General features: G+C 36.2%; 3 protein-coding genes across 12 annotated transcripts in view; all 3 read left to right on the forward strand.

Moving 5' to 3' along the window:
- Positions 1–13,406, forward strand: part of LOC127508703 (Fc receptor-like protein 5) — a 113,174-nt gene that overhangs the window by 77,605 nt on the left and 22,163 nt on the right. For 4 of the 5 annotated variants that reach the window (XM_051886879.1, XM_051886881.1, XM_051886884.1 and 1 more), the window contains 5 exons: positions 1,548–1,649; positions 2,027–2,083; positions 2,249–2,335; positions 2,448–2,507; positions 2,647–2,739. In XM_051886879.1, coding sequence (XP_051742839.1) covers positions 1,548–1,649; positions 2,027–2,083; positions 2,249–2,335; positions 2,448–2,507; positions 2,647–2,687 — 347 coding nt within the window. In that variant the 3' untranslated portion in view covers positions 2,688–2,739. Of the gene's footprint in view, positions 1–1,547; positions 1,650–2,026; positions 2,084–2,248; positions 2,336–2,447; positions 2,508–2,646; positions 4,240–13,406 lie in introns of those variants that run through there. The other variant, XM_051886880.1, reaches the window with a different exon arrangement.
- Positions 1–13,406, forward strand: part of LOC127508707 (Fc receptor-like protein 5) — a 77,480-nt gene that overhangs the window by 42,027 nt on the left and 22,047 nt on the right. The window lies entirely within an intron of this gene.
- LOC127508704 (Fc receptor-like protein 5) overlaps positions 1–13,406 on the forward strand; it is a 112,427-nt gene that overhangs the window by 19,836 nt on the left and 79,185 nt on the right. The window lies entirely within an intron of this gene.

Genomic DNA, 13,406 nt, shown 5'->3' on the forward strand with positions numbered 1-13,406 from the left:
CAAAGTGGTGAGCCATGACCCATCTTTGCTTGCAAAGACAGAATCTTTGGTAAATGCTCCTTTTATATCAAAACACGACACCCTCACCTGTTACCAATTCACCTGCTTATTGTTGACCATTTCAAAACCGGATATTCTATAACCTTTTCACTATTATTTTGCCTTTGTCCCAACTTCTCTGGAAATGGGGTTGTATATTGAAATCATTGAAACTCATTTAACCCATTAAGGACATGCATTTATGTCACATTGTCACTCATAACAGCATGCAAAGGAAAATGTTTAACTGACAAGGCTTTAAAGTGTAACTCTACCGCTGAGTTAATGTGTGATGTGAATGTACGTCGAGTTGTACAGTATTGGGACAGAGCCACCAGAACTGATATGTGCTCTGTAAAAATCAAGCTGTCATTTCATGTGCTGTTGGGGGCCCCCTAGTGGGCCCTAAGCAGCCCCTTAGTTCACTTTTAGCAGGGGTGTCCTGAAAAAAGTTTAGCTCCAACCCCAATTAAACACACCTAAACCAGCTAATCAAGGACTAATTAGGCATACTAGAAACTTTCTGCAGGTGTTTTGGAGCTGGTTGGAGCTAAACTCTACAGGACAGTGGCCCTTCAGGACCAAGTTTGGACACCCCTGACTTATAAGGAGGGCCGGTGTTGCGCCGAATTTCGACCCCCTGCCAGATTATTACCCTCCTAGTATTGGTAGGTTTAGGAGTAGAGTTTAGGGGAGGGGTTAGGATTAGGGGTGTGCTTAAGATTAGGCAATCAGGTAGTGACTTCAACGAGGGGGGTAATAATTTGGCAGGGGGTCAAAATTCAGCACAACACTGGTCCAAAATCAACATAATCCCTTGTGTCGATCACTAGATATTCCTCATGGAGGAACAATTTTGAAAATGCCCATTAGGGGGGTCAAGGGCTAAACAAAAAGACTACCTTGGTTCCAAATGCTGTAAATTTTGATTACTTTATCCAGATGCAGCTCACATGTAGGGGAACTCCACCAAAAAAGAGTTGTCCTCCTACCTTATTTCCTTCTGAGTTATTGCATGTCAAATAAGAAAGATATGTAAAAAATTTTTTTTTTTTTTTTTTTTGTATTTTATAAGCAGTTTCTCAGCATGACAATGTCCAAATGTAATCTTTTTTTCTTCTAAAAAGTTAAAAAGTTTTCTATCAAACTATACATACATTTTGACTCTCCTTGCTATAGTTTTGGAGTTATGAGTCTTTACTTTTGTGTATGTCACTCTAAACAACTCTAAAAATGCCTTCAGGACTTAAAAGGTTAAACAGTGAGTCCTCCATCTTGTTCAGTAGTTGTTTGATATACTGCAAATGTAAAGAGCTCCAAATTAGTAATTTATCAGGTTTCATTTGCTGCCTGAAGACAGTAGGCAGAGTGAGGCAGCCTAATGTAAACATAATGTGATAAATAAATAAAAACATGTCATTAAACAGTTTGTCATTCTCAAGCATACATGAAAAAGATGAAAAGTCAGTTTTCCTCAAAACATTGACAAACAGTTTGTGTTTTACTAGGTGGAAGATCTGAGTCTCCCTCTGCTGTCAGTCAACAGCAGAACATCAGTCAGACATCAGAGCAGAACCAGAGTGAAGACGGATACAAGACACTGCTGTCTGGTCAGTCTTTACTCATTACCCATTAATAAAGACCCATAAATCTTTACAAGATGAGATAAAAGACACTTAGTCCATAACAGGATGGATCTCACAGCTATGAAATTTCACTCTTTCAAAGTTTAACAATATATTTGTCTAACATATATATTTCAGCTAGATGTCATTTGGTTTTATTTGATCAAAAATACATAACAAAATATTTTTTTCTGTAATTTACAATGTTAATAGCACATTAAATATTATGTCTAGTGCTTTATTTTTTAAGTTTGTCAACATGAAATCAATATTTTTCTGTGGGATTGAATTTATAAGATGGATGACAAAAATCTTTTAAAAATATATTTAAAAATATTCATTCATGTATTAATTTATTACAGGAACTGCACACGTCTATGACTCAGTTGACACAACTATTAATAGAGACAGAAGCACAGGTAACTAATGATGTTATTTAAAGTAATTTATGTCATTATGATGAGTTCAGTAGCTCTTCTCTAAAGAAACTGGAAATCAAATCCATCTTTTTTGTATCGCTGTGATTTTTGCAAAGGAAATCAAGTTCATCCAGGTGTCTTATTTCTTTCTGTTGTTCATTGTAGACGGTGAAAGTGGACCGACTGAGATCACATATGCTGAGATTGAAATGAAATCTACAAACAAACAGAAGAAAGAGAAAGAAAACAAAGGTAAACCGACACAAAAGTCTCTGCTCTCTTTTAGCATGTTATAATGTTATATTTCATATCACTGTTGGACGTACAGTAAGCACTCGTGATATGAACTGTTTTCATCTTCTAGTCAAAAACACTGAGAGTTGTGACGGCCTGTACTCTGAACTGAAGCTGGAAACAGATCAAGGTGAGCGTCAAACTAAAAACATCAATCACAATTCACAAGAAACCACTGAAAACTTCATCTACATGTATTATTGAGTGAAATGAAATTCTTTATATAAAAACTAGAAATGTGCATTTTGAATTCATTCATATATTTTCAGGTGCTGGATCTAGTGATGTGACGTATGCTCAGGTTAAATAAAGATGCCTGGAGTAGAAACTTCAATCCCAGGATGCTGATGAGTTTACTGCAGGTTGAGAAGTGATGAAGAATGACCTGATCATCGGTCCTCTATCATCTTTGTGATACTGATCACTTGAAGGCAATAGATTTACCAGAACTCACTGTAAAATTAGCAATCCTTCATGTGCTTCAGAGACAATGTTATTCTTTGAAAAGCAATGAGCTTTTATTAGAAATTATTAGCCTTTATTATTCATTAGGAAAAAGCCATTATTGTTTAGTACTGCAAAGTGTGTATTTATGTTGGTTAATATCAGCAGCAAGTTTCCTCCTCTTTTTTTTATTTCTGTCTTCTTGATTTTAAATGTATTTGTATGGGTTCCTATGGTCATGGAAAAATCACAGAATGTTAAAATTGTGATTTCCTGGTCTGGAAAAGTCTTTAAACGTAAAGTTTCTTTACATCTTTAAACGTAAATCTATATAGCCTAGTGAAAATACTTTTTTTTTTTTTTTTCTTTTGTAGCTATGCTCAAAATATTCCATTCTAGAAATAGCTCTTTGTGCAGTCTTAAAAACCTTATCCAGCAATCACAAACAAATGAGGGGGAAAAAAACACATTGTAAAGCCATAGAAATACATTAATCACATTATGATTATTAGCTCATTGTTATAGCTTTCTTGTTTGTCGTGTGCTATTTGGTTTTTTGTTTGTTTTTTTTAGGTTTAACTGTATTAGAAATTTGTTCTCATTTTAATATACACTGCTGTTCAAGTTTGGGGTAAGTAAGATTTTTATTTATTATTATGAATATTATTATTTAATTTTTTAAAAGATACTTTATTTAGCAAGATACTTTAATCACACAATGATTAAAAAGGACATTTGCAAAGATTTTTATTTCAAATAAAGTGTACTTCCTATTGCTCAAAAAATCCTGGGAAAAAAATGTATGTTTCCACAAAAATATTAAGCAGCAAAACATTGAAAATAAGATGAAATGTTTCTCAAATCAGCGTATTAAAATGATTTCTGAAGGATCATGTGACACTGAAGATACCAAAAGACTTGATGGTGGTTTCGATAAAAAATATATTAAAATAGTATATTAAAAGAGTCTTCAGTGTCACATGATCCTTCAGAAACCATTGTAATATGCTAAAAATTCAGCTTTGCCATCACTGGAATAAATTACATTTTAAAATATATTGAAATAGATTTTAAATAGTAATAATATTTCTCATTACAGCTTTTAATGTAGGCTATTTTTGAAAATACATTTAAAAATGTTTGAAAAAAAATCTTACCAACCCCAATTTTACTTTGTAAATATTCTTATACAGCCTATTCATTAATACATAATATTCCTTGCAAGGATGCAGCAGGAGCCTGAAGACTTATAGAAAGACTTGTAGAAACGACATGGTGTTAACTGTTGAACAAACAACATCTCTGAACAGATCGAACGAACGAATGTAAACAAACATATTTACTTCCATGTTAAATACATGTATAAATACATTATTTTGTCTTGAAAACTTCACAATAAATACGGAAAGAAAGGATAATATTCTGCTCGGCAGTCGTATCATTTATTTAAACCTGATTCTTGTGTATTACATCATGTTATCATGAAGGCAGCCTGTGGTTACGGTGAGAGATGCTGTAATCATCACAGCTGCATGACCTGACAGCCTGGGCGGAGATTAACAGGCTTTTTAAAACTATTCTTCGATCGGCTTGAGCTTTGGCCAACACTGAGTGAGATGATCGAAACCACCATCAAGTCCCATGGTGTTTGACTGATCTGTCCCACCGGACAACAACAACTGCAATCTGCGGAAATAGATTTGCTCCTCTCTGATTGGTTGCTGCCAACTGTCCATTGCCCTAATTAGTTGAGATAATGAATTGGTGGGTTTTTGTTAAATGTGAGCCAAAATCATCACAATTAAAAGAACTAAAGACTTAAAGTACTTCAGTCTGTGTGCATTGAATTTATTTAATACACGAGTTCCACAATTTGAGTTGAATTACTGAAATAAATGAACTTTTCCGCGACATTCTAATTTATTGAGATGCACCTGTATAACATGCGACTTAAAAATGGCTCACTATTTGGCAGGTATTAAGTTATTCATGCAGGTATTAAGTTATTCAAAGTTATTCATGCAGTTATAACTTCTTATCAAATACTTATAATGCATTTGTAAATGAGTTATTAGTCATTAACAAACACCTTTATAAACCCTTTACAAAGGGAACCTTAATGTTAAGCGGTACCACATTTTTAAATTGTTAGACAATTGTCACTTTAAATTTTATGGCTTTAGTTTGTGTTGGAGGCCTAAACCTAAATTGTTATTTAGGTGCATGCTAGCACGAATGATCTAGTTTGCCTTCCCTATAGATGTATCTTTCTTTATTGCTTTCTGATTCACTATCTTTAATATGCAACACTTCTCAATAGTATATTTGTGTTGTTACCATTTTCTAGATTCATAATTATTTATATATTATATATTATATTTAGTCTTATATATTATATTATATATAGTTTTATTTATTAATGTATTTACATGTTATTTATATTATGGTACGCGTTCAAGTGTAAAGGTCAAAACAAATATGCACAAGCTTATTTTAACAAGTTACAAAAGAAATATGGTTAGTTGACATGACATGCTTTTTACTTTCCTTCATAAAAAAAGTAAACTATTTTAAGATATACAGTTGTGGTCATAATTATTGGCACCCTTGGTAAATATGATCAAAGATGACTGTAAAAATAAAACTGCATTGTTTATCCTTTTGATCTTTAATTCATAAAATTAGCAAAAATCTAACCTTTCATTGAAGGAAAAGAATTGAAAGTGGGGGGAAAATCACATTATTAAATAAATGTTTTTCTCCAAAACACATTGGCCACAATTATTGGCACCCCTAGAAATTCTTATGAGTAAAATATCTCAGAAGTATATTCCCATTTACATATTTTAGCACACCAGGGTGATCATAAACATGAAATTGTCCAGCCATGACTTCCTGTTCCACAGGAGTATAAACATGAGGAAACACAAAGGCCAAATTCCCTTAATCATTCATCACAATGAGTAAAACCAAAGAATATAGTTCTGATGTGCAGCAAAAGATTGTTGAGCTTCACAAAATAGAAAGTGGCTGTAAGAAAAAAGCTAATGCATTGAAAATCCCCATTTCCACTATCAGAGCAATAATTAAGTTCCAATCAACTAAAGATGTTACAAATCTGCCTGGAAGAAGACGTGTGTCTATAGTGTCCTAATGCGTGGTGAGGAGGAAAGTTTGGTGCACACAGGGATAAAAAGCACCCCATGCCCACGGTTAAATATACTGGGCCTATTTTTCTGCTGGAGGTCCTGGACATCTTGTTCAAATACATGGTATCATGGATTCTATCAAATACTAACAGATAAAAAATCAAAACCTGACCGCTTCTGCTACAAATCCTATAATGGGCCATGGTTGGATCTTCCATCAGGACAATGATCCAAAACAAACATCAAAACCAACACAAAAATGTGTCACTGAGCACAAAATGAAGCTTCTGCCATGGCCGTCCCAGTCCCCTGACCTGAACCCTAAAGAAAATGAGTGGAGTGAACTAAAGAGAAGGAGCACCAACATGGAGCTGGGAATCTGAAGGATCTGGAGAGATTCTGCATGTCTCTGATCTCTTGTCAGGTGTTCTCCAAACTCATCAGGCATTATATGTGAAGACTCAGAGCTGTTATCTTGGGAAAAGGAGGTTGCAAAAAGTATTGAATAAAAGGCTGCCAATAATTGTGGCCAACGTGTATTGGAGAAAAACATTTATTTCATAAAGAGATTTTCCCTACATTTTCAATTATTTTACTTTAATAAAAGGTTAGATTTTTGTGACTTTTTTAAAAATAAAATATCAAAAGGATAAACAATGCATATTTATTTTTACAAGCTTCTTTGTTCGTATTTACCAAGGGTGCCAATAATTCTGAGCACCACTGTAACTACTGGATGTGGGATGAAGCCACTTGATGATGAAGAATAATATGTATTTTTATTATCATTTAGCAGCTTTTTCAATTTGTCTCAATCTCATCATGTAATTTAGAGTGTACTGAATAGCACATCACAATATCATTAATTATTTTGTAGAAATACAAATATAATAGATATCTAATGTCTATTACAATTCATCTATAAAAATACTAATTCATTTAAAATTTACCCTAGTGTTTCCTAATATTTGTACTTTTAAAAATGTATTTGTTCATGTCTATGTCCATTTGTCAACTACCCATATATTTATAAAGAAATATTCATCTTATTGCCATTATATATTATATACACTGATCAGGCATAACATTATGACCACTGACAGGTGAAGTGAATAACACTTATCTCTTCATCACGGCACCTATTAGTGGGTGGGATATATTAGGCAGCAAGTGAACATTTTGTCCTCAAAGTTGATGTGCTAGAAGCAGGAAAAATGGGTAAGCGTAAGGATTTGAGCGAGTTTGACAAGGGCCAAATTGAGATGGCCAGACGACTGGGTCAGAGCATCTCCAAAACTGCAGCTCTTGTGGGGTGTTCCCGGTCTGCAGTGGTCAGTATCTATCAAAAGTGGTCCAAGGAAGAAACAGTGGTGAACCGGTGGCAGGGTCATTGATGCACATGGGGAGCGAAAGCTGGCCCGTGTGGTCCAATCCAACAGATGAGCTACTGTAGCTGTAGAATCATGTTTTCTTTTACATCACGTGGATGGCCGGGTGCGTGTACTTCACTTACCTAGGGGAACACATGGCACCAGGATGCACTATGGGAAGAAGGCAAACCTTGCCACAAAGCAAAAATGGTTCAGGAATGGTTTGAGGAGCACAACAATGAGTTAGAGGTGTTTACATGGCCTCCAAATTCTCCAGATCTCAATCCAATCGAGCATCTGTGGGATGTGCTGAACAAACAAGTCCGATCCATGGAGGCCCCACCTCGCAACTTACAGGACTTAAAGGATCTGCTGCTAACATCTTGGTGCCAGAAACCACAGCACACCTTCAGGGGTCTAGAGGAGTCCATGCCTCAACGGGTCACGTCTATTTTGGCAGCAAAAGGGGACCAACATAATATTAGGAAGATGGTCATAATGTTATGCCTGATCTGTATATTTTGTATTATATATTGTATGTGGTGTATCATTTGCTGACTGCAGCTCTAATCTATACATCTGTGTTTCTGAATAGTTCTGTCAGGCTATGCCAAGTGTTACATCACTCTTGATATTAATGTTGACCAAAGGAGAAATGGAACAAGCACATTCTTTGTGGTCTCATTCCTCTTCAAACTCTTACTTTGTGTTATTTTCTCAGGATTTCTCAGGATGAAGCTGTCCCCCAACGCCGTGCAAAATTGCTACGGCAATGGAAAAATGGGCAGCAAAGTGAACTCGAATCACCAGGAACAAGGACGGACACTGCAATGTGCAGTTCATCAACATGAGTGAAAAAGGTCAACACTACCTGGCTGGACATCTTTCTGCCTCTCTTTCCTGCTGTCCTGGTTTCTCTTCGGATTAATATTCTGGCTTGTTGCACTTTCATCTAGGAACTTGGAGAATCAAGAGCAGATTTGCATCTCGAATGTCGACAGCTTCACAGCAGCCTTCCTGTTTTCCGTGGAGATGCAAACAACTATCGGATATGTCTACCAATATGTATATATTCAACACTGGTATTGGCCGTATATTTTTAATGTCCCACATCACCATTGTCCATGAGATTGATGAGGACAGTCCATTCTATGACGTGAGCAAACTGGAACTGGAGCTGAAGATAGTCGTGATTTTGGAGGGCATGGTGAAAGCTACAGCCATGACCACTCAGTGTCACAGCTCTTACGTGACGAGCGAAATCTGTAGGGTCATCATTTTGCGCCAGTCCTTTTTGAGGAGAAAATTCATTACAAAATGGACTATTCGCGCTTTTGAGAACACATACGAGGTTCCCATCACGCCTCAATGGAGCACTCGAGATTTGGCCAAAAAGAAGTACATCACATCTAGCTCTAACTCTTTTTGATATGAGAACGAAGTAGCCTTCATGGATAAAGAGAAAATGGAGGATGACGACGACGATGATGATGATGACGAGGACCAGAATAACATCAGAAGAGACAGTGTGGCCTTGGAAGGATCCGATATTGATGATGTTAAAAGCACGGCTTCCAGTCAGGATACTCTACCACTTCAACTCAAAGCTTAAAGACAGCAGAGATATGATGATTTAAGAAAGATGCTTTGTATGTGGTGACATTGCTGTACAGCATAAAAATGAAAAGGCCTGACAGGAAAAGCTGTTTTGATGCTGTTTTGAGAGCATGTTGATATTGATTTGAGAGGAACCCAGAAGGTTGGGTTGCAGATGTCTTGAAACATTCGCTTTGGCTTGTTATTTAAGAAGACAGAACTTTCAAATTTATTTTGACACTTTATACACAACCAATTTGTAATATAGACAAGAGCAACACACATTATAGATAATATAAACTCTGTTCTAAACCAAGGAAGTCAATCAAAGCAACTTAAAACCAATCCCAAAACAATCAAAACAACTCAAAATGGCTCATACATGGCACTTTTTTTTTTCTTTTTTTTTTTTAATTAATTCACTCCTAGAAAAAAAAAAAATCAATTGCATTCTATATAGAACCCCAGAAAAAACAAAAACAAACAAACTTTGTGTCAAAAAGGTTCTATATAAGGAGAAATGTCTTAAATGATTGCATAATACTTTCATTTTTTTAACAGGTTATTTCATGATTGCATAATACTTCCATTTTTAATGGGTTATTTCATATTTTTTCTGGTGATAATGTATGTTTACAAGATGTTTAATTGATAAAATTTAATTAAAATAAAATTAATTAAAACTAAATCCATAAAATGATCCCACAATAGGAACCCTTAAATGTGTCACAAAACTGCACTGGGACAAGAAGTTTGAGGATCCAAACGCAGTACTTATTAACGAGTAATCCACAATCGTAATCCAACTCCAGGCAAAGGCCATACACATAGCAATCAAACTAAACAAACACAACAGGGCAATAAACACAGGCGAAAGTGTATTCCAGAACAATGTGCAGAGAATCAAAGCCAAGAGACCTGGAAATAAGGAAACACTGAGAAATGCAGTGTGACAAATGGCAAGACTTAACAAAGAGTGACTGAGAGATGCATGACTTTTATAGGCAGAGGTAATGAGATGAGACACAGCTGAATGAAATCATGGCTGTTTAGTCTGGGCAAAGGTTTATGGGGAATGGAGTCCGTGATAGTGTAGTAATAGTCTGGGGTGGAGTGCCCTCTGGTGGTAATCACAGGCACTCTCACTGGTGATCGTGACATACCCCACCTCCTTAGGACCGTATTCCAGACGCTCCTAACATGGATAGAAAAGTCTAGGAGGGAAGCAGAGTGGAGGCAGAACAGGGGGTGGGATGGAGGTCCAGGTCCATGAAGTGGAAAAGGGCCTGCAGAAAGAGACAGAGCAGGTGGGCAGGATAAAGCAGGCCGAGCAGGATGCCAGGGCGAAGCAGGCCAAGCAGGTGGCCTTGGAGACGGGATTAAATACCCAAATGGCAGAGCAGACGACCGCCACAGCAGTGCAGATGGGCTTGAAGACCCCCATGGCAGAGCAGATGACCACCACAGCAGCAAGACAGGCTTAAAGACCACCAATTTATTTATTAAAAATAAATAAATTACCAAAATTACCAAATTCACGATAGCCGCCTCTTGCTCTTCAGTGAACATGTGGCCTCACCCTCCATGAAACCTTCGCCTTTCCACTCTGTAGAAGATTCAAGAACAGTGTGAGTGTGTGCCATAAACTGTAACGTAATATATTACTATTTTATACACTATAGTCAGAATGTCTTCTTACAGTCAGCTGTACTGTTGTACAGTATGATAACCCAGTTATAGTATACCGTATGTTATGCTGAAATAGATATTATGTGTACATTAGAACATGTGTACATTACAGTAGATTGTTACATATCTGTTCTCATTTCTAAAGGTTCAAATTATACCCGCCACTGTAAATCGACTCAAATTAGGCTGGACTCTCTGTCCAGCCTTTCTCATTGTTAAACCGTGGTTGATCACATGATCATTGACAGTAGCCCTAATCTCATCAGAGACCACTCTTCTTGTTCCTGGTCTTTGTCCTTCTCCTCTTCCCCATCTGACTTATCCTCTTCCTCCCCTTGCTCCCCTTCCAACTCCTCTAATTCGAACTCTGGCTCGTCCTCTGGCACTCCCTCCAGCACCCCTTACTCTGTCTGCATTGTTTGCATCCATTGCACATGTGAGGAGTTAGTGTGAGGCACTGATGAATTAGTGTGGCATTTTGATTGGTTGTGTTTGAAAAAGGAAATCAAGATACTTCCTGTTGGATTTTTGTGTTACATAGAGAATTGTGTGTTGTGTTTTGCAAAAAGTGTTTTATGAAATTGAAAACTGAGTCGAAGGCCGTTTGCACGACAATGATGTACTAAAAACTGAAACGTTTTTTTTTTCTTTATACAGATGACAACGTTATCAAAACTATCTCCGTTCACACGGATCCGCGAAAATGACTAAAAACTAGAGATGCACCGATACTAAATTCCTCTGCCTACACCGATAGCCAATTATTCAGAATGATATCGGACGATACCGATAGATTGGTTTTTCTTAAGGAAAAAAAAATCTCTCCCAAATAACTATACAGGGAACCCTCTCATTTGGTACACTACAATATTAGAGGTTACAATTAACAGCAGAGGTATTATATTCAGCTGCTGATTATTTTCAGATTTAATAATTACACTCAAATAAAAACTGAAATGTATAAAACTTAGTATCACATAAGGTAGTTTTCATAAGCACTTGTCTTCATGGCAAATTTGCACAAACATATAATTAACAGTAAATAAGCTCATCTCTAGTGTTTAGATAGCTAAGGAACTGTGAACATTGGAAAACATTCCTAAGGTAAAAGTGACATGATGTGACATTGTTCACAAGCTGTTTTATTGACGTCTATCCGCGGTTGAAACACAAATAAAGTGATTACATGAGACATGATACATTCTGGTAAGTTGTACAATATATTTCCACATACCTTTGATGTTCATTCATGTTTTTCGAGATATAACTTGTATGTGCTATATGCACGGTTACCTGCTGGTTGTCCTTAAGCCAGCTCGGGCATTTCCGGTGTTACTGTTAGCTGTTCATTCTGTAGTCGCTGTACATCGACACAAAACCATCAGTGGTTTACTTTTTAATGTTGTATTCATGTTTTAATGCACTTCTCACATTTACCTAATTTTCCAATAAACCAGTTTTATTGATTGCAATAAAGACGAAGCTATTGGGACCGTTTAAAAATGTGTAATTAGACACGCACACGCATTTTTTCCCCCAGCAAATGTTATTTTTAATGTGATGACCACAAACATTACATGTTCATCCTTCTGAGATTGTCCCTATTGTAAATCCGAATGTTTCAATATGTAGGAAATTCAACATTTGATAGGAAACACTTATTTAAAAATAAAAAAGACAATAATTACGACTTTAACCAGCAGGTGGAGGCAAAGTAGCATTTATTTGCGCATAGGCTATATCAGCCATTTCCTCTAATCGTTTTTCACTTCGTTTTTAACTAAATATTAAACACTATAAAATAACTAGGTTTAAAAATACATTTTGTCAATGTGAAGTATGAAATACTCAAAAAATCTTAAGAAAAACAATAGCTTTTCTTGTGATTCATGACAGAAAGCAAGCACCGCGCTTTCCCTTTGTAATCACAGCAGCTGTACAGTCAGTGCAGCGCAAGATCAATGATTTCAGCACACTTGTAAAAACACACATTTTATTCAATTAATCTAACTAAAGAGATAAATATACTAATAAACTAATAAATATTTACTTTTTGAAGCTTTTTTTCACATAAAAGTGTGAAAACTGATGGTCGAATTGAATTTAGCCGAGGAGGAACAATGAGGTACGTCTTTATTTATTTATTTTGTATGCCGTCTTACGTTTGAATAACTAAATTAATGCTATGCCTGACTATTTAAGTGACTATATTCTGATTATAAACTAAGTATTACACTACTGATGCTCAACACACCAGCAAATGACATCTCACCGGAAGTTTTCGAGCTGGCTTATATTAATGCGGAAGTTCTAAAGAACGCTCCGTGCATATAGCCCATTAAAGAGGAAGAAAAGTCTCTCGCTCCGAGCTGCTGCCTGAACTGAGGCATTACAGCGATCTGACGCGTCACATTTAAGAGCGTCAAAACGCCATTTATTGTTTGAATTTTATGACAAAATGGACAGAATTTGAAAACTGAAACTTTAATTCTTATCAGAAGTAATAAATCACAAATCTTTTTGTGGTTATTGGATGGGAGGCGCTACAAATAATATTTAATAACCCTGGCTTGAACTACGGGTGATTCATAGGGTCAAATAGAGCCTGCTTTAACGGCACTATTTTTAAACTGTTAATGCATTAAAATTCAACACGAGAGTGATTTTCTTCACACACAGTATGTATGAGTTGCAGTCTGAACTCGTCTTTCCGCACCCTTTTGATTGACAGAATATAATCGGCCCTGACCATCGGCAGTTTTTAAACAATCCGATACCGAT

This window comes from Ctenopharyngodon idella, chromosome 3 (genome assembly GCF_019924925.1).
Source record: "Ctenopharyngodon idella isolate HZGC_01 chromosome 3, HZGC01, whole genome shotgun sequence".
NCBI classification, from domain to species: Eukaryota; Metazoa; Chordata; class Actinopteri; order Cypriniformes; family Xenocyprididae; genus Ctenopharyngodon; species Ctenopharyngodon idella.